The 25,822-nt window shown below is 44.4% G+C and overlaps 1 protein-coding gene across 8 annotated transcripts in view; it reads right to left on the bottom strand.

Annotated features, from left to right (window-relative positions):
• heatr5b (HEAT repeat containing 5B) overlaps positions 1-25,822 on the bottom strand; it is a 114,393-nt gene that overhangs the window by 58,123 nt on the left and 30,448 nt on the right. For all 8 annotated transcript variants that reach the window (XM_082965723.1, XM_045702260.2, XM_082965722.1 and 5 more), the window contains 12 exons: positions 16,475-16,586; positions 15,867-16,019; positions 15,549-15,648; positions 15,324-15,433; positions 14,980-15,143; positions 14,510-14,685; positions 13,709-13,814; positions 13,045-13,235; positions 12,493-12,652; positions 11,914-12,103; positions 10,982-11,151; positions 8,840-8,984 (listed from right to left, as the gene is read on the bottom strand). In XM_082965723.1, the coding sequence (XP_082821849.1) occupies positions 8,840-8,984; positions 10,982-11,151; positions 11,914-12,103; positions 12,493-12,652; positions 13,045-13,235; positions 13,709-13,814; positions 14,510-14,685; positions 14,980-15,143; positions 15,324-15,433; positions 15,549-15,648; positions 15,867-16,019; positions 16,475-16,586 (1,777 nt within the window). The remainder of the gene's footprint in view (positions 1-8,839; positions 8,985-10,981; positions 11,152-11,913; positions 12,104-12,492; positions 12,653-13,044; positions 13,236-13,708; positions 13,815-14,509; positions 14,686-14,979; positions 15,144-15,323; positions 15,434-15,548; positions 15,649-15,866; positions 16,020-16,474; positions 16,587-25,822) is intronic.

The following is a 25,822-nucleotide window of genomic DNA, read 5'->3' as shown; positions in this document are numbered from 1 at the left end:
GGGGGTATGCTAGTTCTGAACGTCACATGCTAATGTAAAAAGCTGGTTTTTGATATAAATATGAACTTGATTGAACAAAACATGCATGTATTGTATAACATAATGTCCTAGGGTTGTCATCTGATGAAGATCATCAAAGGTGAGTGCTGCATTTAGCTGTCTTCTGGGTTTTGGTGACATTATATGCTGGCTTGAAAAATGGGTGTCTGATTATTTCTGGCTTGGTACTCTGCTGACATAATCTAATGTTTTGCTTTCGTTGTAAAGCCTTTTCGAAATCGGACAGTGTGGTTAGATTAACGAGAGTCTTGTCTTTAAATAGCTGTAAAATAGTCATATGTTTGAGAAATTGAAGTAATAGGATTTTTAAGGTTTTGAAAATCGCGCCACAGGCTGCAAGTGGCTGTTACGTAGGTGGGACGAATTCGTCCCGCCTAGCCCAGAGAGGTTAACATCAGTACAATAGCATCTCAATGTATTATAAAAGCTTTATCCTTATTAATACATTCTATACACCCATTATGATGCAAGTCTCAAGCTGAGGCTATTATATAAACAGTTTTATGGTAATATGGCTATATTGTCTCTTCTGAGTATCACAAAATTGTACCAAGCGGATCAGTTCGTAGCTGGATTCTTCACCAATCTTCCATACCTTCTCCAGAACACAAAATGTCGCTTGGTTCTCCAATTCTATGAATTGGAAGAATTTCCTGTGTCTCTCTATGGGCCATGTGGCCAGAGACTCTCCTGGAATTTTAGAGTTTTTACAACCCTTTACACACAGGGCCTGGGTTGGGGGGAAGGTAGGTTGGGTGGTGGTGCAAAAGGGAGGGGGTCAACTGTCCTCCCTGTACCAAAAGAGGCCAATGTCATGACAGTATGTATGTATGTATGTATGTATGTATGTATGTATGTATGTATGTATGTATGTATGTATGTATGTATTGTGGCAAACCTCTTCAAAGTTAGGAGCGTTTGTCACAAGTTAAGTGGGAAACTGTCACCAAAGTCAGCCCAGAATGAAAGTTCTTTCGAACATGACAGTACCTGTGTGTTTGTTTCGCTGTCCTGGTCCACCCAGGCCACAGGTAAGGTCAAGGATAGCAGGGTTCGGTACACAAATCTGGTTCTCGGTAGGTCCAGGTCTAAACGCCAACAGGTAAGTCCAAAACAGTCCAGCTCGTACACGGTAAATCCAGCCAATGTAGATTGTCTCTTTCTCTATGGTTCATAGATCCTTCCTGCCCTCTCTCTCTTCCTGGTTTTTCTTGACCTTTTATCTGTGGGTCGGCTCCACCTTCTGAGGGTTCCCCTTGCTTCTGCGAATTGTAGTTTTGGCAGTCGGCCATTTTGTGATCTGTAGTTCTGATCGGGGTGGCCATTTTAGTGATCGGGCAGAGCCCGTTTATTAGTTCTGCCCTCACATATCTGCCATTTATCACTCGACCCCCTTCTTTGCCACAGTATGTATGTATGTATATTATTATTATTTAGTTTTTTTTCAATGTACTTTACTCAAACCAGTGAATATCACTTATTATAAATGAGATCATTAACTATCAGCTCTTGGAATATCCAGGGCCTAAACTCTTCACATTTTGGTTATAAAACAACAAATCCAGAATGGATTAAAAACATCAAGGGACAGGACATCATAATCCTACTGGAAACATGGTGTCGTGGAGACATAGATACTCAGTGTCCCTCAGGCTATAGAGAAAGTTTACTACCATCAATCAAACATAAAACATTTAAACGGGGCCGAGACTCAGGTGGAATCATCATTTGGCATAAGCAGGACTTAGTACTGAATGAAATGAAAAAAGGTACCTGTCACATTTGGCTAAAACTTAACAAAGGTACAATCTACTGTGACAATGATGTCTACATATGTGCAGCTTATGCTCCTCCTTCAGATTCACCATATTATGAGGATCAGTTTTATCTCCACACAGATATCATTACATTTCAGGCAGAAGGTAAAGTGCTTCTTTGTGGAGATTTCAATGCAAGAACAGGTTCTGAGCCTGACTACACTGATGAGGGAGGTAACCACCCCATATTTGGACACCCCTCCTTGTACAGTAGCCCTATTATAAATAATAGAAACAGTCCTGACCAAATACTGAACAAAAATGGGAAGGAGTTAGTGAATCTCTGTCGAGCCTTAGGCCTGTACATGCTTAATGGTAGAATCAGAGGGGACTCTTTAGGTCGGTTTACTTACTGCTCAGCTCTTGGGACAAGTGTAGTCGATTATGCCATCACTGACATCGACCCCTCCCCCATTAGTGCATTCCCTGTCAGACCACAGACACCATTGTCAGATCACAGTCAGATCAACGTGTTTCTGAAGAAATTAACCGGCAATAGTCATTCAAAAAAACAGCCCAATAAACTCTACAACATAAACCTATCGTACAGATGGGCTCCAAACAGTGCAGAGAGATTCATTGAAACGTTGAACTCAAATGAAATGATGAACTCTATACAGTTTTTCAATAACTCACAATACCAAAACAATAAAGATGGTGTCAATTCGAAACATCAACTGCATATTCCAAAAAGCAGCATCGAAAGCAAATTTGAGAAAACCAAAGAAATGCAACATCAGAAACAAAAAACAAAAAGTTTCTGATAAATGGTTTGATAATGAATTTAAAACAATTAGAAAACACCTAAGACAAATGTCAAACGAAAAACATAAGCAGCAAAACAACGCAGAGCTACGATATGAATACTTTGAAACTCTGAAACAGTATAAACAAACACTGAAACGCAAGAAATGTAATTATACCAACAAGAAACGCAATTGACCAAAATCAGTTCTGGGACATGTGGAACAATTTAAGTACAACAAAGCCACAGGAATCAGCCATACAAGATGTAGGAATTTGGAAAACGTATTTTGATAATCTATACAAAAACATCCCACAAAAAGACTTACAACAGAACCAATTAGAAATTAAAGAAAAATGTAATGTCCTTGAATCAGTCATTAAAAACAACCAAAATCCATTAGATTACCCAATAACCCAACAAGAACTAAATGAAAAGCTGAAATCTATTAAATCAAAGAAGGCTTGTGGTCTTAGATAACATCAGAAATTAAATGCTGAAAAACAGCACACCTGAGTTGCAAAATGCTGTGCTTAAATTGTTCAACATGGTTTTAACTTCTGGCTGCTTCCCTGATGTCTGGAACCAGGGGCTCATCTCCCCTATCTACAAAAGTGGAGACAAATCAGACCCAAATAATTACAGGGGAATTTGCGTAAACAGTAACTTGGGAAAGGTTTTCTGTAGCATTTTGAATTCAAGAATTCAAACCTTTCTTCAAGAAAAAAAATGTAATAAGTAAATGTCAAATTGGCTTTCTCCCTAACCATCGCACTACTGACCATATATACACCTTACACACACTAATTAATAAACACGTCCACCAAAAAAAAAGAGGGCAAAATCTTTGCTTGCTTTATTGACTTTAAAAAGCATTTGATTCTATTTGGCATGAAGGGCTATTCTACAAAATTCTCCAAAGTGGGCTTGGTGGTAAGGTGTATGACTTAATAAAATGTATGTACACAGAAAATAAATGTGCAATAAAAATCAAAAACCAAAGAACAGAATTATTTTCACAATGTCGAGGTGTGAGACAAGGCTGCAGTTTGAGTCCAAACCTTTTCAACATTTATATCAATGAATTAGCAGACATGTTGGACCATTCTCCAGCCCCAGGACTCACACTATTTGACACAGAGGTGAAATACCTGCTATATGCTGATGACTTGGTACTTCTATCACCAACCAAAGAAGGTCTTCAACAAAACATTAATATTCTAGAGCAATATTGCCATAATTGGGCCCTGGCAGTAAATTTCCAAAAAACGAAAATCATGATTTTCCAAAAGAAAACCAGATGTCAGAAACACAAATATAAATTCACCCTGAACAACACCATCATTGAACACACTAAAAATTACACCTACCTTGGTCTGACCATATCTGCATCGGGAAACTTTAATATGGCAGTGAATGCACTCAAAGAAAAAGCCCGCAGAACATTGTATGCAATAAAAATGAAATTATTCAAAATCAACATCCCAATTAGAATTTGGACCAAAATATTTGACAGTGTAATCCTACCAATAGCTCTTTACGGAAGTGAGGTTTGGGGGCCACTCAATAAACTGGACTTTAAAATGTGGGACAAACATCCAATTGAAGCCCTACATGCAGAATTCTGTCGGAAAATCCTACAAGTCCAGAGAAATACACCAACTAATGCATGTAGGGCAGAATTGGGCCGCTTTCCAGTAATAATGAAAATACAGAAAAGATCATTAAAATCTTGGCTACATCTAAATTCAAGTCCAAATTCAAGTCTGCAATTTAAAGCACTCCAAACCCAAGAGCTGAGCCCAGAAACGAGCCCTCTCAGTCAGCTGGTGTTGGACCTCACCAACCAAGCTGACACCAGCACTGCTTCAAAAGAAAGAATTCAAATAAACAAAATCATGAACCAATCAAAGGACTCATATTTACAACAATGGAAAAACGAAACAAAATCCCAAAGCCGACTAAATTGCTACCTGACCCTAAACAGAGAATATGAATTGGCTGATTATCTCTACTCTGTCAGAGATACGAAGCAGAGACAGATCCTTACCAAGTACAGGCTGAGTGACCATCAATTGGCAATAGAAACCGGCAGACATAAAAAGACATGGCTACCCAAAGAGGAGCGTGTATGTGGTCACTGCACGACAGGGGAGGTAGAGACAGAGATGCACTTTCTCCTTTACTGTGATAAATATTCCTCACAAAGAGATTCCTTATTTACAGAAATGACTACATTTATTCCAAATTTGAAATTATTAAACCCAGAGGAAAAACTAAAAATACTCATGGGCGAAGGAGCAATGGCTCCTCTTGCAGCCAAATATGTATTTGCCTGCCATAGCCTGAGGGACACTGAATAATAACATCTGCATAGTAAGCAGTAACTTACTTATTATTACTATTACTGTTATTACTGTTATTGTTATTTCTATTATTATTATTGTTGTTTATCATTCCAAATAGTAGTGGTATGGGTAGTAATGGTAATGATAACAGTTTAGTGATGGTGGTGGTAGTGGTAATGATGATAGTAGTTGTAGTACTGATGTAATGGTGAAGATAACCGTTATTTAGTTATAAGTTGGTTATAGATTCATTTTCCATATTTAGATTTTTATACTTATTGCATTCTACTATTTTACTATTATTTTACTACTATTTTATTGTTATTATTTTTTAATTTTGTATTATTATTTACTGCCATTTTATATTATTATTTGTTATTGTATTACAATGTATATTGTATACATTGTTGCTTTGGCAATATTAACACAATGTTTTTCATGCAATAAAGCAACTTGAATTTGAATTTGAGAGGGTAGAGAGAGATAGAGGGGGTAGAGAGAGAGAGATAGAGGGGGTAGAGAGAGGGGGTAGAGAGAGAGAGAGGGGGTAGAGAGAGAGAGAGGGGGTAGAGAGAGAGAGGGGGATAGAGAGAGAGGGGGATAGAGAGAGAGGGGGATAGAGAGAGAGAGGGGGATAGAGAGAGAGAGGGATAGAGAGAGAGAGAGGGATAGAGAGAGAGAGAGGGATAGAGAGAGAGAGAGGGATAGAGAGAGAGAGAGAGGGATAGAGATAGGGATAGAGATAGAGAGAGGGATAGAAAGGAGAGAGGGATAGAAAGGAGGAGGGATAGAAAGGAGGAGGGATAGAAAGGAGAGAGAGGGAGAGAGGGATAGAGAGAGATAGAAAGGAGAGAGAGATAGAGAGGGATAGAGAGAGATAGAGAGAGAGGGATAGAGATAGAGAGAGGGATAGAGAGAGAGGGATAGAGATAGAGAGAGGGATAGAGAGAGAGAGAGAGAGAGAGAGAGAGAGAGAGAGAGAGAGAGAGAGAGAGAGAGAGAGAGAGAGAGAGAGAGAGAGATAGGAGAGAGAGAGAGAGAGAGAGAGAGAGAGAGAGAGAGAGAGAGAGAGAGAGAGAGAGAGAGAGAGAGAGAGAGAGAGAGAGAGAGAGAGAGAGAGAGAGAGAGAGAGAGAGAGAGAGAGAGAGAGAGAGAGAGAGAGAGAGAGATAGGAGAGAGAGAGAGAGAGAGAGAGAGAGAGAGAGAGAGAGAGAGAGAGAGAGATAGGAGAGAGAGAGAGAGAGAGAGAGAGAGAGAGAGAGAGAGAGAGAGAGAGAGATAGAGAGAGAGAGAGAGAGAGAGAGAGAGAGAGAGAGAGAGAGAGAGAGAGAGAGAGAGAGAGAGAGAGAGAGAGAGAGAGAGAGAGAGAGAGAGAGAGAGAGAGAGAGAGAGAGAGAGAGAGAGAGAGAGAGAGAGAGAGAGATAGGAAGAGAGAGAGAGAGAGAGAGAGAGAGAGAGAGAGAGAGAGAGAGAGAGAGAGAGAGAGAGAGAGAGAGAGAGAGAGAGAGAGAGAGAGAGAGAGAGAGAGAGAGAGAGAGAGAGAGAGAGAGAGAGAGAGAGAGAGAGAGAGAGAGAGAGAGAGAGAGATAGAGAGAGAGAGAGAGAGAGAGAGAGAGAGAGAGAGAGAGAGAGAGAGAGAGAGAGAGAGAGAGAGAGAGAGAGAGAGAGAGAGAGAGATAGGAGAGAGAGAGAGAGATAGGAGAGAGAGAGAGAGAGAGAGAGAGAGAGAGAGAGAGAGAGAGAGATAGGGAGAGAGAGAGAGAGAGAGAGAGAGAGAGAGAGAGAGAGAGAGAGAGAGAGAGAGAGAGAGAGAGAGAGAGAGAGATAGGAGAGAGAGAGAGAGAGAGAGAGAGAGAGAGAGAGAGAGAGAGAGAGAGAGGAGAGAGAGAGAGAGAGAGAGAGAGAGAGAGAGAGAGAGAGAGAGAGAGAGAGAGAGAGAGAGAGAGAGAGAGAGAGAGAGAGAGAGAGAGAGAGAGAGAGAGAGAGAGAGATAGAGAGAGAGAGAGAGAGAGAGAGAGAGAGAGAGAGAGAGAGAGAGAGAGATAGGAGAGAGAGAGAGAGAGAGAGAGAGAGAGAGAGAGAGAGAGAGAGATAGAGAGAGAGAGAGAGAGAGAGAGAGAGAGAGAGAGAGAGAGAGAGAGAGAGAGAGAGAGAGAGAGAGAGAGAGAGAGAGAGAGAGAGAGAGAGAGAGAGAGAGAGAGAGAGAGAGAGAGAGAGAGAGAGAGAGAGAGAGAGAGAGAGAGAGAGAGAGAGAGAGAGAGAGAGAGAGAGAGAGAGAGAGAGAGAGAGAGAGAGAGATAGAGAGAGAGAGAGAGAGAGAGAGAGAGAGAGAGAGAGAGAGAGAGAGAGAGAAGGAGAGAGAGAGAGAGAGAGAGAGAGAGAGAGAGAGAGATAGAGAGAGAGAGAGAGAGAGAGAGAGAGAGATAGAGAGAGAGAGAGAGAGAGAGAGAGAGAGAGAGAGAGAGAGAGAGAGAGAGAGAGAGAGAGAGAGAGAGAGAGAGAGAGATAGAGAGAGAGAGAGAGAGAGAGAGAGAGAGAGAGAGAGAGAGAGAGAGAGAGAGAGAGAGAGAGAGAGAGATAGGAGAGAGAGAGAGAGAGAGAGAGAGAGAGAGAGAGAGAGAGAGAGAGAGAGAGAGAGAGAGATAGAGAGAGAGAGAGAGAGAGAGAGAGAGAGAGAGAGAGAGAGAGAGATAGAGAGAGAGAGAGAGAGAGAGAGAGAGAGAGAGAGAGAGAGAGAGAGAGAGAGAGAGAGAGAGAGAGAGAGAGAGAGAGAGAGAGAGATAGGAGAGAGAGAGAGAGAGAGAGAGAGAGAGAGAGAGAGAGAGAGAGAGAGAGAGAGAGAGAGAGAGAGAGAGAGAGAGAGAGAGAGAGAGAGAGAGAGAGAGAGAGAGAGAGAGAGAGAGAGAGAGAGAGAGAGAGAGAGAGAGAGAGAGAGAGAGAGAGAGAGAGAGAGATGAAAGAGAGAGAGAGAGAGAGAAGGATAGAAAGAGAGAGAGAGAGAGAGAGAGAGAGAAGGATAGAAGAGAGAGAGAGAGAGAGAGAAGGATAGAAAGAGAGAGAGAGAGGATAGAGAGAGAGAGAGAGAGAAGGATAGAAAGAGAGAGAGAAGGATAGAGAGAGAGAGAGAAGGATAGAGAGAGAAGGATAGAGAGAGAGAGAGAGAGAGAGAAGGATAGAGAGAGAGAGAGAGAGAGAGAGAGAAGGATAGAGAGAGAGAGAGAGAGAGAGAGAGAGAGAGAAGGATAGAGAGAGAGAAGGATAGAGAGAGAGAGAAGGATAGAGAGAGAAGGATAGAGAGAGAGAGAAGGATAGAGAGAGAGAGAGAGAAGGATAGAGAGAGAGAGAGAGAAGGATAGAGAGAGAGAGGGAGAGAGAAGGATAGAGAGAGAGAGAGAGAGAAAGAGAGAGAAAGAGAGATAATGATGCAAATCCATTAATTAACTATCCATCTGCAGAAACATTACCCCCTACAGACGGGTCCATCTGCTGCACATAACCCCCTACAGACGGGTCCATCTGCTGCACAGTAACCCCTACAGACGGGTCCATCTGCTGCACAGTAACCCCTACAGACGGGTCCATCTGCTGCACAGTAACCCCTACAGACGGGTCCATCTGCTGCACATTAACCCCTACAGACGGGTCCATCTGCTGCACATTAACCCCTACAGACGGGTCCATCTGCTGCACATTAACCCCTACAGACGGGTCCATCTGCTGCACATTAACCCCTACAGACGGGTCCATCTGCTACACATTACCCCCTACAGACGGGTCCATCTGCTGCACATTACTCCCTATAGACTGGTCCATCTGCTGCACATTACCCGCGCCAGTCGCCCGTCCCCGCACCAGGCCGTACTACTTACTGACGGTGGTGGAGTCCTTGCTGTCCTTGTTGCGAGCCAGACTCATGGCGTACTCGCAGACCTCCGCAGCCTCTCTCTGGGCCAGCTGTCTCAAACAGGCCACCGCTGCACGGCGCAGCAACAGGTGAGAGCTACACAGGTGGACCTGAGGAAGGAACACACACAGGTCAACGACCACAACACACACACAGGTCAACTACCACAACACAGAGATCAACTACCACAACACAGAGGTCAACTACCACAACACAGAGGTCAACTACCACAACACACACACACACGTCAACTACCTGAAAATGCAACTTAAGTGTCAATCACCACATGGATTTTTCTGCCTTTACAATTGTCATGACGTTGGCCTCTTTGAGTACAGGGAGGACAGTTGACCCCCTCCCCCTTGCACCATCCCCCAACCTACCTCCCCCCACCCAGGCCCTGTGTGAAGGGGTTGTAAAAAACTAAGAGGAGAATCTCCTGCCACATGGCCCATAGAGAGACACAGGAAATTCTTCCAACTCACAGAATTGGGGAACCGAGTGACATTTGTGTTCTGGAGAAGGTATGGAAGATTGGTGAAGAATCCAGCTACGAACTGGTCCGCTTGGTACAATTTTGTGATACTCAGAAGAGACAATATAGCCATATTACCATAAAACGGTTTATATAATAGCCTCAGCTATGAGACTTGCATCCACATGGTTGTATAGAATGTATTAATAAGGATAAAGCTATTTGTAATACATTGAGATGCTATGTACTGATGTTAATGTGATAGAATTGTATTTCTGTACCAAGCTTAACTCAGTCATCGGCACGCCCCCAGGGACACAGACAGGACCAGGCGTCAGTTGACAAGCCTGTTCTATGGTCACTATAAAACCCCACCCTGATCTACTTTCTTCAGACCAGGCCTCCACTCCATTGCGAGTTGGCCAATAGGTTTGACCATCCAAGTACTCTACTGAAAGTGAACTATACCACGTGGTTAACTTTTAGACTATTGATACCGACAGAATAAGAACAAGTCTTTGATATTAATTAATAGTCTGCAGCTAGAAATTATATCATTGAACGCGAAGACCAACGAAACATCCATTCTATAACGACATTAATGAATGTCGCTTTGAAAGATCTATTCTAACCAAGATAGAGAGAGAGAGAACTCTCCAACAGAACGACTGTTCAACAAGGATCCCGACGACACACTGAGCGTAAATATATATTGATTGCAGTTGTTCCCGAATGAGTGAGCGTTCATGTACAAAGGATTAGCATATCAATTGTTAATATTAATGAACTCTGTGTGTCTCCTCAGCTGACCGTTTATGACCCATTGTTGAACAAGACACGCCCACTAGGGCACATTACTCTACCAATTCTTTGTGACGATAATTACTGTTTGTATGCTTTCTGTGAATTACTTAGTTTAGTAAATAAATGATTTTAAGACAATTGATGTATGGATGACTCTTAGTAAAGGCTGGGTACGTGCAGATACAACAATTTACGACGTTTGGAATGAGACTGGACGCGAGGTAAAATACACCATTTAAACCAGAAGATAATCGGCCTATACTATAATAGAATATAATATATAATGTTATAATATAGGAAAGTTATATTAGGAAAATTATAACTTTGTAATCTGAATATTTTCCTTGGTGCCCCGATCTCCTAGTTAATTACAATTAAACGATTAATCAGTTTAATCGCGTGATAATAATTACAGGGAGTTAATTGATAAACATGTCTTCAGTTTAATGGTACCCCAAAGACACGACACAATCCTTGGGCAAACTAAGCATTTTTTCGGGTCACCGTTCTTTTAAAAACATTTTAGGGATGTGAAAGTATTTAGAAACGATAATGGACCGATATATATATTTTTTTATAATATAATCTTTGATAACTTGCAACCACCCTGACAATAGTCAGGGAGAATAAAACATGACAAAAACAATGAATTTAGCAGTAAAGAAAACAGCATTAGCCATGGAAAAATCCATAGAATTACAGGAAATGGTCTTAAAACTCTAGAAGTTCTCTAAATGTCTCTCTACACTGCCGAGATGGGGACCTCTTCAGACATACAGACGGGCCGACCGCAGCCTTTACCACGACCCCCCCCCCAAACACACTTACACAGAGGCAGGGCACCAGGCTGGAGAGGTTAACGTGGCGTGGGGCAAACATGTGGAGCTGCTGAAGACAGGATATGGCCGCTGCCTGCACCAGGGAGTCGCTGTGACCCTGCATGATGGCACAGCCCACCAGACATGATGAGCGGATAGTCGAGATGGTCGCTCCGTTACCTGGAGAGAGAGCGAGAGAGGCAAGAGAGAGCGAGAGGCAAGAGAAAGAGAGCGAGAGAGGCAAGAGCAAGAGAGAGAGAGAGAGAGAGAGAAAGGCAAGAGAGTGAGAGAGACAAGAGAGTGAGAGAGAAGAGACAGAGACAAGAGAGTGAGAGAGACAAGATAGAGAGACGAGAGACAAGAGAGAGAGACAAGAGAGAGAGACAAGAGAGAGAGAGAGATCAGCAACAGTGGTGTAAAGTACTTCAGTAAAACTACTTTAAAGTACTACTTCAGTAGTTTTTAGGGGTATCTGTCCTTTACTTTACATTTTCACTACTTTTACCTCACTACATTCCTAAAGAAAATAATGTACTTTTTACATACATTTTCCCTGACACCCAACAGCACTTAGCAGGACAGAAAGATGGTCTCATTCACACGCTGATCAAGACAACATCCCTGGTCATCTCTACTGATCTGGAGGACTCAATACTTTTCAATTTTTACTCAAGTAGTATTTTACTGGGTGACTTTCACTTCTACTTGAGTCATTTTCCAATAACGTATCTTTACTTTTACTCAAGTATGACAATTGGGTACTTTTTCCACCTCTGATTAGCAGTCAAAGTAAAGTTGCAATCTGTAAAGACGACATTCATGACTTCTCTGTAAATATGTAGGAGCCGTATACTGCCATCTACTGGCACACCAATGCTTTTAGAGACAATACTAGCCAGCCTTGAAGCTAGACATGGTAGTCTTGTTGTAATTGCCCGTTACCCTGTAGCTCGGGTCCCACGGTGGTGATGAGAGCTCCCAGACATCGTCCCAGACACTGGTGTACCTCAGTGTGTGAGGGGGGTACGGTTAGGAGCAGGGTCAGGACCAGGGAAAGGGTGGGCTCCACATAACCTCGATACATAGGACCACTGGAGTCTACGATGAGTGCCAGGGAGTGGAGGGCCCACGTCTGGAGAGACAGAGGTCACAGATCAAAATCTTACAGTATATGGAGAAACTAAACATTGGGGCAGTTTCCCAGATACTGATTAAGGACTTGGACTAAAAACCAAAATCTAGGATTTGGCTTAATCTGTATCTGGGAAACTGGCCCATTACACTTCTCCAAACTCCAAGCCAGACTTGTATTAGGGAAGGAGCTGCCTTCGTGAAGCAGGTTGTGTACAGATTCTCTACCATTTTATAATAGTGGGAAAGTCCCTTCTGCCAAAGTTTACAGCAGGATTACGCTTTTAAAACCACTACAGCGAGTGTACAAGTTCACACGTCGGGAGAAGGGTGGCGAATCAGGACGCAGCCTGAGACTCAGAGAGCCTCACCTGTCCACCGTTCACTCACCTGGACCTCATGGGAGGTTCCATCCTGGGCTAGGGCCAATAGGATGCTGACGCTGGTTTTGAGGTGCTGTCCTGAACCAATCCCTCCTACGTATCTGTGCAGACAGCCCAGAGCCAGGGAGTGGCCTGTTCTGGAGACAACGTCACGGGCTGACCTCAGTCTGGAGGGGGGAAGAGAGGAGAGGGGAGAGGAGGGGGAGAGGAGAGAGGAGGGGGAGAGGAGAGAGGAGGGGGAGAGGAGAGAGGAGGGGGAGAGAGGAGAGAGGAGGGGGAGAGAGGAGAGAGGAGGGGGAGAGGGGAGAGAGGAGGGGGAGAGGGGAGAGAGGAGAGGGGAGAGAGGAGAGGGGAGCGTTAATACGTTAAATACGGGGGTTAAGAGAAAAATAGCACAAGAGGTCAAGCAGGTCAAGAGAGAGCGCAATCTCAGAGAGGAAGGTCCCTGGGACACATGAAGCTAGACAGAGATGCGTAACAGACGGGTCGTACTTGTCAAAGCTGTACTGGGACACATGAAGCTAGATAGAGAGAGAGATGAGTAACAGACGGGTCGTACTTGTCAAAGCTGTACTGTGCCATGCGGGCAATGAAGGTGGCCTCTGCCACCACCTGAGCCATCCTTCCCAAGGCCTCCCCGGCAGCACAGCGCAGGATGGGGTTTGGGTTGTCCAGGGCACCCATCACCAGCGCCAGGGCGGATTTACGAACCTCTTCAGGACCCAGGGTGGACTTGTTCTCTGCCAGACCCTACAGGGAGGAGAAAAGATTGGCTGGTTCATTGGGGAAGAGAGGACAGGATACATAGCAGGGCTCTCCATAGTAGGGCCACTCCTGGACGGTAGCTCTCCAGGAACAGGGTTGGAGTCAAAACCGTCCAGGAGGGTCTCTCTGCAGGAACAGGGTTGAAGTCAAAACCGTCCAGGAGGGTCTCTCTGCAGGAACAGGGTTGAAGTCAAAACCGTCCAGGAGGGTCTCTCTGCAGGAACAGGGTTGAAGTCAAAACCGTCCAGGAGGGTCTCTCTTCATGAACAGGGTTGGAGTCAAAACCGTCCAGGAGGGTCTCTCTCCCTGATACATATCAGCCAAATACAGACAGTCCAATGTGCTCCCAACTCATATGCATTCCAAGAGTAAGCTGCCACTACTGGAAAGGCTTGGTGTTTAGGAGACTTTCCATGTGCAACTTCAACAGGAGATTGTGCATGTTAAAAAGGTCTCACCTTTAGGGCGCTCAGTACAGCGGTGAAGATGTTGAGCTGGACAGCCTGCTGTCTGACCCCCTTGGCCTGTTTTATACACTCCGCAAAGTGGTCCAGCATCTGCAGCCTAACAGACAAATATGAGTGATTCATAAAAAACTGTTTCCCAAACCTCTCCTGAAGTACCACCCGGCCAGTCCCCGTTTATAGTTTCCTAAACCTCTCCTGAAGTACCACCCGGCCAGTCCCCGTTGTAGTTTCCTAAACCTCTCCTGGAGAACCACCCGGCCAGTCCCCGTTGTAGTTTCCTAAACCTCTCCTGAAGTACCACCCGGCCAGTCCCCGTTGTAGTTTCCTAAACCTCTCCTGGAGAACCACCCGGCCAGTCCCCGTTGTAGTTTCCTAAACCTCTCCTGGAGAACCACCCGGCCAGTCCCCGTTGTAGTTTCCTAAACCTCTCCTGGAGAACCACCCGGCCAGTCCCCGTTGTAGTTTCCTAAACCTCTCCTGGAGAACCACCCGGCCAGTCCCCGTTGTAGTTTCCTAAACCTCTCCTGGAGAACCACCCGGCCAGTCCCCGTTGTAGTTTCCTAAACCTCTCCTGGAGAACCACCCGGCCAGTCCCCCTGTTTGACATCATCTAGAAGAAGCATAGCTGATTCAACTCTGAAGACTGAGACAAACAATATTAGATTCTTCTAGGAATGTCAAATGTCAGTGGACTAGATCTCTGACCTGTGTTTAAAGGAGACATGAGGAAACAACTCCGAACAGAGCTACGGAGGGTTAGGGGTCAGAGTTAGGACTGACAGGTAGCCTCACCTGTGTTTAAAGGAGACATGAGGAAACACCACTCCGAACAGAGCGACGGAGGCGTCGATGACAGAAACGCCAAGGGGGAGGGGTCCAGGCATGGCCTCGCCCATAGGTACCCTCAGGTAGATGGAGGAGGGGTCGTGCTCTAGAGCGCCACTGCCTGACGCACTGTTGGGCTGGAGCTACACACACACACACACACACACACACACACACACACACACACACACACACACACACACACACAATTAACAACAGCAGAGGGTCTATTCAGTGATGCGAAACGTTCTGAAAGTTGCAGATAGAAATAGAATAAAACAGATCGGACACGATTCTAGCTGACAGAAAAACCACGAGGTTCTACACAATGTATTTCTATATAAAAATCGTGTCATGTTCCATCCACTTGGAGTCATCATGGGGAGACGGGCACTTCGCTTTACCGTAACCTCTAACCTTTACGGTAAGTCAGTTACCTGGTCCTCGATAGACTTGTGGTCAGTCTCCTGCAGCCAGGACCCCATGAGAACACTGTCGTCATAGTGACAGAGGGAGCGTAGCAACGAGGTGGTTGTGTTGGCCGAGTTGTCGGTCAGAGTGAACTCTGCTACCAGCTCTCTCAGCAGGGCATTGAAACTACCTACAGAGAAGAGATGGAAAGGTAAAAGGGACAACTTCCCGGACCCAGATTGAACATATGCTTTGTGCTCCAGGTCTAGGCTTAAATCAGGGTGCAGTAAACCAGCCCTGTATGACTAATAACTGGTTGGATCGAAGCCTAATTAAAAAGAGAGTCTGATAATATTTCCTTCAGTCGTACCTTCGTATGTCTTTGGGGGCAGTAGAGCCAAGATGTCATAGAGTCTCAGCCTCACCATAGCTGCACTGGCCTTTAGATGGGTGCCATGCACCTTGATGACCGACGGGACACTGAGGATAAACAACAACATAATAAACAACAACAACATAATAAACAACAATAACCAGTCAGGAGGGGAGGGGATCCCCCCCCCCCAGGTCAGTCAGTCAAATCAATCATACTCACTGTGACATCATGGTCATGGCGCACTCTATAGGTGTCATCAGCCTGCGGATTACATCCTCTGTCAGCAGCTCAGGACAATGGGCCACGAAGCTACGCATGGCTTGAGGAGGAGAGGGGAGGAGGAGAGAGACAGGGAGGAGACGGGAGGAGAGAGAGAGGGGGGTGGAGAGAGAGAGGGGAGAGGAGAGCGAGGAGGGGTGGAGAGAGAAGGAGGAGAGAGAGGGAGGGGGACATTTTAGATAAAGCACAACTCCTTGGGATCCAGGGTGACAGCCACACATTACAACTGTACTGAAGAGCATGTACGCATCTCCCTACCACAGAGTGCTCCAGCACGTCCCTCCAGTGTAACCTGCCAGGTGAAGCTGTCTCCTCTAGCCTTCTCTGCCTCCATCTCTTTCTGGGAACGGGGGAACACGTTCCTCCACAGCAGCAGCATCTTGGGAAGATGATAGCGGACCAGAGACGGGCCTGGACACAGCGTGATGTTCACAAATAAGCAGTATTAGGACAGCGCTGGAGACCGAACAAGTTGTCGTGTTGGACCATACACCCTGTTAATGTGAAGAAAGTTAAAACATTCTAGACTGTTTTAGCTGACTGGGAGTAATGAAGTGTTCCACAGAAAATATAGAAGAGTAGCTGAAAAACCCAGCTAAATGTGTAAGGAGACTGACAGAACAGTGAACATTTAGGGGCCAGCTGGGGACAGCACAGGGCCTCAGCCTGGGTCAATGTAAGGCCTGGAGGCTGACAAAACAGTGAACATGTAGGGGCCAGCTGGGGCCTCAGCCTGGGTCAATGTAAGTCCTGGAGGCTGACAAAACAGTGACCATGTAGGGGCCAGCTGGGGCCAGCATAGGGCCTCAGCCTGGGTCAATAGTGCTAGGGGTCAGGTTAGGTGTAGTAGTAGGGAACTAACTCACCCAGAGACATTAGTGCCCCCAGCAGCAGCCATCCAGCCTGGGTTCTCTGCAGAGAAAGACGGCTGTTCTGGGCTGCTGTGCGGAGCAAGTCCTCAGCTATGCTCACCACCAGCTAGAACAACCAGAGAGAGATTATAGAGTATATAACACCAGCTAGAATAACCAGAGAGAGATTACAGAGTATATAACACCAGCTAGAATAACCAGAGAGAGATTACAGAGTATATAACACCAGCTAGAACAACCAGAGAGAGATTACAGAGTATATAACACCAGCTAGAATAACCAGAGAGAGATTACAGAGTATATAACACCAGCTAGAATAACCAGAGAGAGATTACAGAGTATATAACACCAGCTAGAACAACCAGAGAGAGATTACAGAGTATATAACACCAGCTAGAACAACCAGAGAGAGATTACAGAGTATATAACACCAGCTAGAACAACCAGAGAGAGATTACAGAGTATATAACACCAGCTAGAACAACCAGAGAGAGATTACAGAGTATATAACACCAGCTAGAACAACCAGAGAGAGATTACAGAGTATATAACACCAGCTAGAACAACCAGAGAGAGATTACAGAGTATATAACACCAGCTAGAACAACCAGAGAGAGATTACAGAGTATATAACACCAGCTAGAACAACCAGAGAGAGATTACAGAGTATATAACACCAGCTAGAATAACCAGAGAGAGATTACAGAGTATATAACACCAGCTAGAACAACCAGAGAGAGATTACAGAGTATATAACACCAGCTAGAACAACCAGAGAGAGATTACAGAGTATATAACACCAGCTAGAACAACCAGAGAGAGATTACAGAGTATATAACACCAGCTAGAACAACCAGAGAGAGATTACAGAGTATATAACACCAGCTAGAACAACCAGAGAGAGATTACAGAGTATATAACACCAGCTAGAATAACCAGAGAGAGATTACAGAGTATATAACACCAGCTAGAACAACCAGAGAGAGATTACAGAGTATATAACACCAGCTAGAACAACCAGAGAGAGATTACAGAGTATATAACACCAGCTAGAACAGAGAGATCATTGGGGTCAATAATCGCACTTTGTTGTTGTTGAAAAACAACAAAATTGGATAATCCAAGTCCACAACAATGCTTAAAACAAAATCAGGAGACTACTTTTGAGGTCTGAAACAAATCTGAGACATGTGAATGTTTTGGTGTAGTTCCCCTTGAATTCCAGTATTCACATATCAAGAGGCTGTTGTTTATCAGTGTCTATGTAGTGATGGAGTTTACAAACCAAATTCCCGATGGATTGAATAAATGAATCATGATAATCATTCTGCCAGGTATGCGTAGGCTACTAAGTAGTTAACGTTTAATTCAGAATGTTTTTTGGGGGGAAGCCTTTCCATTACCAGCAGATTTTAGCATCATCGCAAACGGTTACCGGTAGAGCACCACATCAGTGGTGGAAAAAGGACCCAACTGTCACACGTGACTTAAATATACCTTAATAGAAAGTTACTCAAGTAAAAGTGAAAATTACCCAGTAAAATACTACCTGAGTAAAAGTAAAAAAATATTTGGTTTTAAATATACTTAAGTATCAAAAGTAAACATATAAATCATTTCAAATTCCTTCTATTAGGCAAACTAGACGGTGCCATTTAATTTTTTTATTGACGGATAGCCAGGGGCACACTCCAAGATCAGAGGCAGTAGGGATGACCAGGGATGTTCTCCTGATAAGTATGTGAATTGGACCATTTTCCTGTCCTGCTAAGTATTCAAAATGTAACGAGTACTTTTGGGTGTCAGGGAAAATGTCTGGAGTAAAAAGTACATGATTTTCTTTAGGAATGTAGTGAAGTAAAAGTAGTGAAAAATATAGTGAAGTACAGATACCCCCTGTACACAGACGGGCCTCTTCAGAAAGTTGCAGAAAGGTCAATTCATTTAGTCGATTCCCTACTAGGGTCAATGCATTTAGTCGATTCCCTACTAGGGTCAATGCATTTAGTCGATTCCCTACTAGGGTCAATGCATTTAGTCGATTCCCTACTAGGGTCAATGCATTTAGTCGATTCCCTACTAAAAAGGTCAATACATTTTATTATACTGCTCAAAAAAATAAAGGGAACACTTAAACAACACAATGTAACTCCAAGTCAATCACACTTCTGTGAAATCAAACTGTCCACTTAGGAAGCAACACTGATTGACAATAAATTTCACATGCTGTTGTGCAAATGGAACTGTCATGACGTTGGCCTGTGGGTAAGGTTTATGACCCCCCCCCCCCCATAAATACCTTTCTCCCTTCCCCCCCATGACCCTACTGAAGGACTTGAATAGCCTGTGTTAAATATAGAGAGTCTGGGAACATCAAACAAATGGGGAAAAGGAACCATATTTTGGTAATAAAACCAGTTGGAAATATGCTTTGGAACGTAATGAGTACGGATGTCAGTTCGTTGTTATCTGAGACATTATGACTGATGACAGGACGACATAAAATGTACCTGAGAAAGTATACACCCTCTAGTTATCAGAGTAACATGGAATTGTTATGCAATTTAAATGTTTGATATTGGAATTGTTTGTTAGGAGATTAAATGTAATTTTAGCTTCCAAATGAGAGAATTGGGTTTTCATAAGGAAAGTGCCCTGCTTGATCAGTGGCCCACCCCTGTGAAGAGAAGGGGTTATAAACGATGAAACACATCCTTCCCCCCTCTCCACTATATAAGCCTTTGATGAAAAGATAACCAGGTTGTTCCAGTACGTGAGGTCTGCAGCCTCTACGTTAGAAGGACATACAGGTCAACTTGCAGACTTGTTTATGCTGCTGTGCGTTTTGTTGCCGATCTTACTTTGCTACCTGATGGTTTTTTACTTTTTCATTACCGTATATTTTTACTTTTTCCCCCTCACTCAACTTTTTTCATTCAACTTTTTCACCCCGGAGGTTTTATCTGGACATGGTTCGTCAGGACTTCAAACAGCCGAAGCTAAGTAACATTAACATGATGCCTTCTAATTGCAGTCGTTGTACTTATAATATACAGGAGAACGATCGCCTTACGGCAAGGATAGCTGTGCTGCAAGCCCAGCTTCAGACGCAATCGTTAGGCAAGGGTAATTTCAGTGTAGGAAAGGATGAAACAGCGTCTGTGCCACCAGTAAGTACAGATAGTAACGTTAGTATAAACCCCCTCGCACGGTCCCCGCAGCCGGACAACTTTCTCATGGCTTCTGGAGGGAAACGCTGTAGGAATGCTCAACCGGTGTCGCTTATTCAGCCGACAGAAACTTTCAACCGGTTCTCCCCATTAAGCGAGTCGGAGTCGGAGGCCGAGACTTCTCTGGTCTCTACTCCTCCCATTGTGGGGTCTGAGACGCCGACGGCTCCCACCATTAGCTCTGACAAATTGAAAACCCTAGTCATTGGCGACTCCATTACCCGCAGTATTAGACTTAAAACTAATCATCCAGCGATCATACACTGTTTACCAGGGGGCAGGGCTACCGACGTTAAGGCTAATCTAAAGACGGTGCTGGCTAAAGCTAAAACTGGCGAGTGTAGAGAGTATAGAGATATTGTTATCCACGTCGGCACCAACGATGTTAGGATGAAACAGTCAGAGGTCACCAAGCGCAACATAGCTTCAGCGTGTAAATCAGCTAGAAAGATGTGTCGGCATCGATTAATCGTCTCTGGCCCTCTCCCAGTTAGGGGGAGTGATGAGCTCTACAGCAGAGTCTCACAACTCAATCGCTGGTTGAAAACTGTTTTCTGCCCCTCCCAAAAGATAGAATTTGTAGATAATTGGCCCTCTTTCTGGGACTCACCTACAAACAGGACCAAGCCTGGCCTGTTGAGGAGTGACGGACTCCATCCTAGCTGGAGGGGTGCTCTCATCTTATCTACAAACATAGACAGGGCTCTAACTCCTCTAGCTCCACAATGAAATAGGGTGCAGGCCAGGCAGCAGGCTGTTAGCCAGCCTGCCAGCTTAGTGGAGTCTGCCACTAGCACAGTCAGCGTAGTCAGCTCAGCTTTCCCCATTGAGACCGTGTCTGTGCCTCGATCTAGGTTGGGCAAAATTAAAAATGGCGGTGTTCGCTTTAGCAATCTCACTAGTATAAAGACCTCCTCCATTCCTGCCATTATTGAAAGAGATTGTGATACCTCACATCTCAAAATTGGGTTACTTAATGTTAGATCCCTCACTTCCAAGGCAGTTAGTCAATGAACTAATCACTGATAATAATCTTGATGTGATTGGCCTGACTGAAACATGGCTTAAGCCTGATGAATTTACTGTGTTAAATGAGGCCTCACCCCCTGGTTACACTAGTGACCATACCCCCCGTGCATCCGGCAAAGGCGGAGGTGTTGCTAACATTTACGATAGCAAATTTCAATTTACAAAAAAAAAAAACAATGACGTTTTCGTCTTTTGAGCTTCTAGTCATGAAATCTATGCAGCCTACTCACTCACTTTTTATAGCTACTGTTTACAGGCCTCCTGGGCCATATGCAGTGTTCCTCACTGAGTTCCCTGAATTCCTATCGGATCTTGTAGTCATAGCAGATAATATTCTAATTTTTGGTGACTTTAACATTCACATGGAAAAGTCCACAGACCCACTCCAAAAGGCTTTCGGAGCCATCATCGACTCAGTGGATTTTGTCCAACATGTCTCTGGACCTACTCACTGCCACAGTCATACTCTGGACCTAGTTTTGTCCCATGGAATAAATGTTGTGGATCTTAATGTTTTTCCTCATAATCCTGGACTATCGGACCACCATTTTATTACGTTTGCAAACGCAACAAATAATCTGCTCAGACCCCAACCAAGGAGCATTAAAAGTCGTGCTATAAATTCTCAGACAACCCAAAGATTCCTTGATGCCCTTCCAGACTGCCTCTGCCTACCCAAGGACGTCAGAGGACAAAAATCAGTTAACCACCTAACCGAGGAACTCAAATTAACCTTGCGCAATACCCTAGATGCAGTTGCACCCCTAAAAACTAAAAACATCTGTCATAAGAAACTAGCTCCCTGGTATACAGAAAATACACGAGCTCTGAAGCAAGCTTCCAGAAAATTGGAACGGAAATGGCGCCACACCAAACTGGAAGTCTTCCGACTAGCTTGGAAAGACAGTACCGTGCAGTATCGAAGAGCCCTCACTGCTGCTCGATCATCCTATTTTTCCAACATAATTGAGGAAAATAAGAACAATCCGAAATTTATTTTTGATACTGTCGCAAAGCTAACTAAAAAGCAGCCTTCGCAAATGGAGGATGGCTTTCACTTCAGCAGTAATAAATTGATGAACTTCTTTGAGGAAAAGATCATGATCATTAGAAAGCAAATTACAGACTCCTCTTTAAATCTGGGTATTCCTCCAAAGCTCCATTGTCCTGAGTCTACACAACTCTGCCAGGACCTAGGATCAAGGGAGATACTAAAGTGTTTTAGTACTATATCTCTTGACACAATGATGAAAATAATCATGGCCTCCAAACCCTCAAGCTGCATACTGGACCCTATTCCAACTAAACTACTGAAAGAGCTGCTTCCTGTGCTTGGCCCTCCTATGTTGAACTTAATAAACGGCTCTCTATCCACCGGATGTGTACCAAGCTCACTAAAAGTGGCAGTAATAAAGCCTCTCTTGAAAAAGCCGAATCTTGATCCAGAAATTATAAAAAACTATCGGCCTATATCGAATCTTCCATTCCTCTCAAACATTTTTAGAAAAAGCTGTTGCACAGCAACTCACTGCCTTCCTGAAGACAAACAATGTATACAAAACGCTTCAGTCTGGTTTTAGACCCCATCATAGCACTGAGACTGCACTTGTGAAGGTGGTAAATGACCTTTTAATGACGTCAGACCGAGGCTCTGCATCTGTCCTCGTGCTCCTAGATCTTAGTGCCGCTTTTGATACCATCGATCACCACATTCTTTTGGAGAGATTGGAAACCCAAATTGGTCTACATGGACAAGTTCTGGCCTGGTTTAGATCTTATCTGTCGGAAAGATATCAGTTTGTCCTCTGACAAATCAATTGTAAATTTCGGTGTTCCTCAAGGTTCCGTTTTAGGACCACTATTGTTTTCACTATATATTTTACCTCTTGGGGATGTCATTCGAAAACATAATGTTAAATTTCACTGCTATGCGGACGACACACAGCTGTACATTTCAATGAAACATGGTGAAGCCCCAAAATTGCCCTCGCTAGAAGCCTGTGTTTCAGACATAAAGAAGTGGATGGCTGTAAACTTTCTACTTTTAAACTCGGACAAAACAGAGATGCTTGTTCTAGGTCCCAAGAAACAAAGAGATCTTCTGTTGAATCTGACAATTAATCTGGATGGTTGTACAGTCGTCTCAAATAAAACTGTGAAGGACCTCGGCGTTACTCTGGACCCTGATCTCTCTTTTGAAGAACATATCAAGACTGTTTCAAGGACAGCTTTTTTCCATCTACGTAACATTGCAAAAATCTGAAACTTTCTGTCCAAAAATGACGCAGAAAAATTAATCCATGCTTTTGTTACTTCTCGGCTGGACTACTGCAATGCTCTACTTTCCGGCTACCCGGATAAAGCACTAAATAAACTTCAGTTAGTGCTAAATACGGCTGCTAGAATCCTGACTAGAACCCAAAAATTGGATCATATTACTCCAGTGCTAGCCTCCCTACACTGGCTTCCTGTTAAGGCAAGGGCTGATTTCAAGGTTTTACTGCTAACCTACAAAGCATTACATGGGCTTGCTCCTACCTATCTTTCCGATTTGGTCCTGCCGTACATACCTACACGTACGCTACGGTCACAAGACGCAGGCCTCCTAATTGTCCCTAGAATTTCTAAGCAAACGTCTGGAGGTAGGGCTTTCTCCTATAGAGCTCCATTTTTATGGAATGGTTTGCCTACCAATGTGAGAGACGCAGACTCAGTCTCAACCTTTAAGTCTTTACTGAAGACTTATCTCTTCAGTAGGTCCTATGATTAAGTATAGTCTGGCCCAGGAGTGTGAAGGTGAATGGAAAGGCTGGAGCAACGAACCGCCCTTGCTGTCTCTGCCTTGCCGGTTCCCCTCTCCACTGGGATTCTCTGCCTCTAACCCTTTTACAGGGGCTGAGTCACTGGCTTACTGGTGTTCTTCCATGCCGTCCATGGGAGGGGTGCGTCACTTGAGTGGGTTGAGTCACTGACGTGGTCTTCCTGTCTGGGTTGGCGCCCCCCCTTGGGTTGTGCCATGGCGGAGATCGTTGTGGGCTATACTCGGCCTTGTCTTAGGACGGTAAGTTGGTGGTTGGAGACATCCCTCTAGTGGTGTGGGGGCTGTGCTTTGGCAAAGTGGGTGGGGTTATATCCTGCCTGTTTGGCCCTGTCCGGGGGTATCATCGGATGGGGCCACAGTGTCTTCTGATCCCTCCTGTCTCAGCCTCCAGTATTTATGCTGCAGTAGTTTATATGTCGGGGGGCTAGGGTCAGTCTGTTACATCTGGAGTATTTCTCTTGTCTTATCCGGTGTCCTGTGTGAATTTAAATATGCTCTCTCTAATTCTCTCTTTCTCTCTTTCTGTCTTTCTCTCGGAGGACCTGAGCCCTAGGACTCAGGACTACCTGGTATGATGACTCCTTGCTGTCCCCAGTCCACCTGGCCGTGCTGCTGCTCCAGTTTCAACTGTTCTGCCTGCGGCTATGGAACCCTGACCTGTTCACCGGACGTGCTTGTTGCTCCCTCGACAACTACTATGATTATTATTATTTGACCATGCTGGTCATTTATGAACATTTTAACATCTTGACTATGTTCTGTTATAATATCCACCCTGCACAGCCAGAAGAGGACTGGCCACCCCTCATAGCCTGGTTCCTCTCTAGGTTTCTTCCTAGGTTTTTGGCCTTTCTAGGGAGTTTTTCCTAGGGAGTTTTTCCTAGCCACCGTGCTTCTTTCACATGCTTTGCTCGCTGTTTGGGGTTTTAGGCTGGGTTTCTGTACAGCACTTTGAGATATCAGCTGATGTACGAAGGGCTATATAAATAAATTTGATTTGAAGTACAGAACTAAGCCAACCTCGGCGTGAGCTTTGGTGGCGAATGGTATGAACTTTGAGCTTATTCACTACAGACGTGATACTTCCTAGCCGTTGAGTTAGCAGCGGCCGCTGTAGACGTGGGCTAGGAAAGGACGGACGACGGATCCAGTCTAACAGCTGGACGAAGATACCACCACGTATCCAATTTACCACCAGAGACATTCTTCAGAGGACAGGAGAGTCTGTTGGCCAACACGGCCAGCATCTACGACCAACCTACCGAAGCGCAGCTCAGAGTAAATATTTATTGCATTTTCCTTTTCCAAATGGGCGGTAATTTAGTAATGCATAAGATAATGTATTTACGATAGGAACGAAGAAACAGCAGCTATGCTAAGTCTTCCCGCTCTTTCATTCAAGCCCAACCCCCTTTCCTTTGTGTAACCAGCCATGATACAGGTTCCGTCCACCGGGACGTTTTCTGTATGACATCATCTGTATTCTGTGTATTTGTAATTCTGTGTGATTAGTTTAGTTAGTAAATAAATAATTAAACCCAATTTTGTATTGCTGATTCAACTTGTTAGCAAGGGTTCGTGAAGATAGCCAAGAATTTACAACTTTCATTATGAGACTGAAAATAAGATAAGGGTTAATATTGACTGCTACCGATGTAAAATATTACTAAGTATTTTAAGAGTTTATTCGGAAGATAACGGCTCTATAAACGTTCTTCCGTGGTGCCCCGACTTTCTAGTTAATTACATTTACATGATTAGCTTAATCGGGTAATATTAATTACAGAGAAAGAATTTTATAGGTTAGCATGTCATATCACTTAATCCGGCATAGCCTACCTCCGCCTTTGTGCAAGGAGGAGCAGGAAGAGCACTGCCAGAGTCCCGCAAAATGACCTCCAGCAGGCCACAAATGTGCATGTGTCTGCTCAAATGGTCAGAAACAGACTCCATGAGGGTGGTATGAGGGCCCGACGTCCACAGGTGGGGGTTGTGCTTACAGCCCAACACCGTGCTGAACGTTTGGCATTTGCCAGAGAACACCAAGATTGGCAAATTCGCCACTGGCGCCCTGTGCTCTTCACAGATGAAAGCAGGTTCACACTGAGCACGTGACAGACGTGACAGAGTCTGGAGACGCCGTGGAGAACGTTCTGCTGCCTGCAACATCCTCCAGCATGACTGGTTTGGCGGTGGGTCAGTTATGGTGTGGGGTGGCATTTCCTTGGGGGGCCGCACAGCCCTCCATGTGCTCGCCAGAGG

Source organism: Salmo salar, chromosome 19 (genome assembly GCF_965601325.2).
Source record: "Salmo salar chromosome 19, fSalSal1, whole genome shotgun sequence".
Lineage (NCBI taxonomy): Eukaryota > Metazoa > Chordata > Actinopteri > Salmoniformes > Salmonidae > Salmo > Salmo salar.
Note: the sequence above shows the minus strand (reverse complement) of the source record. Positions and strands in the feature narration are given on the sequence as shown.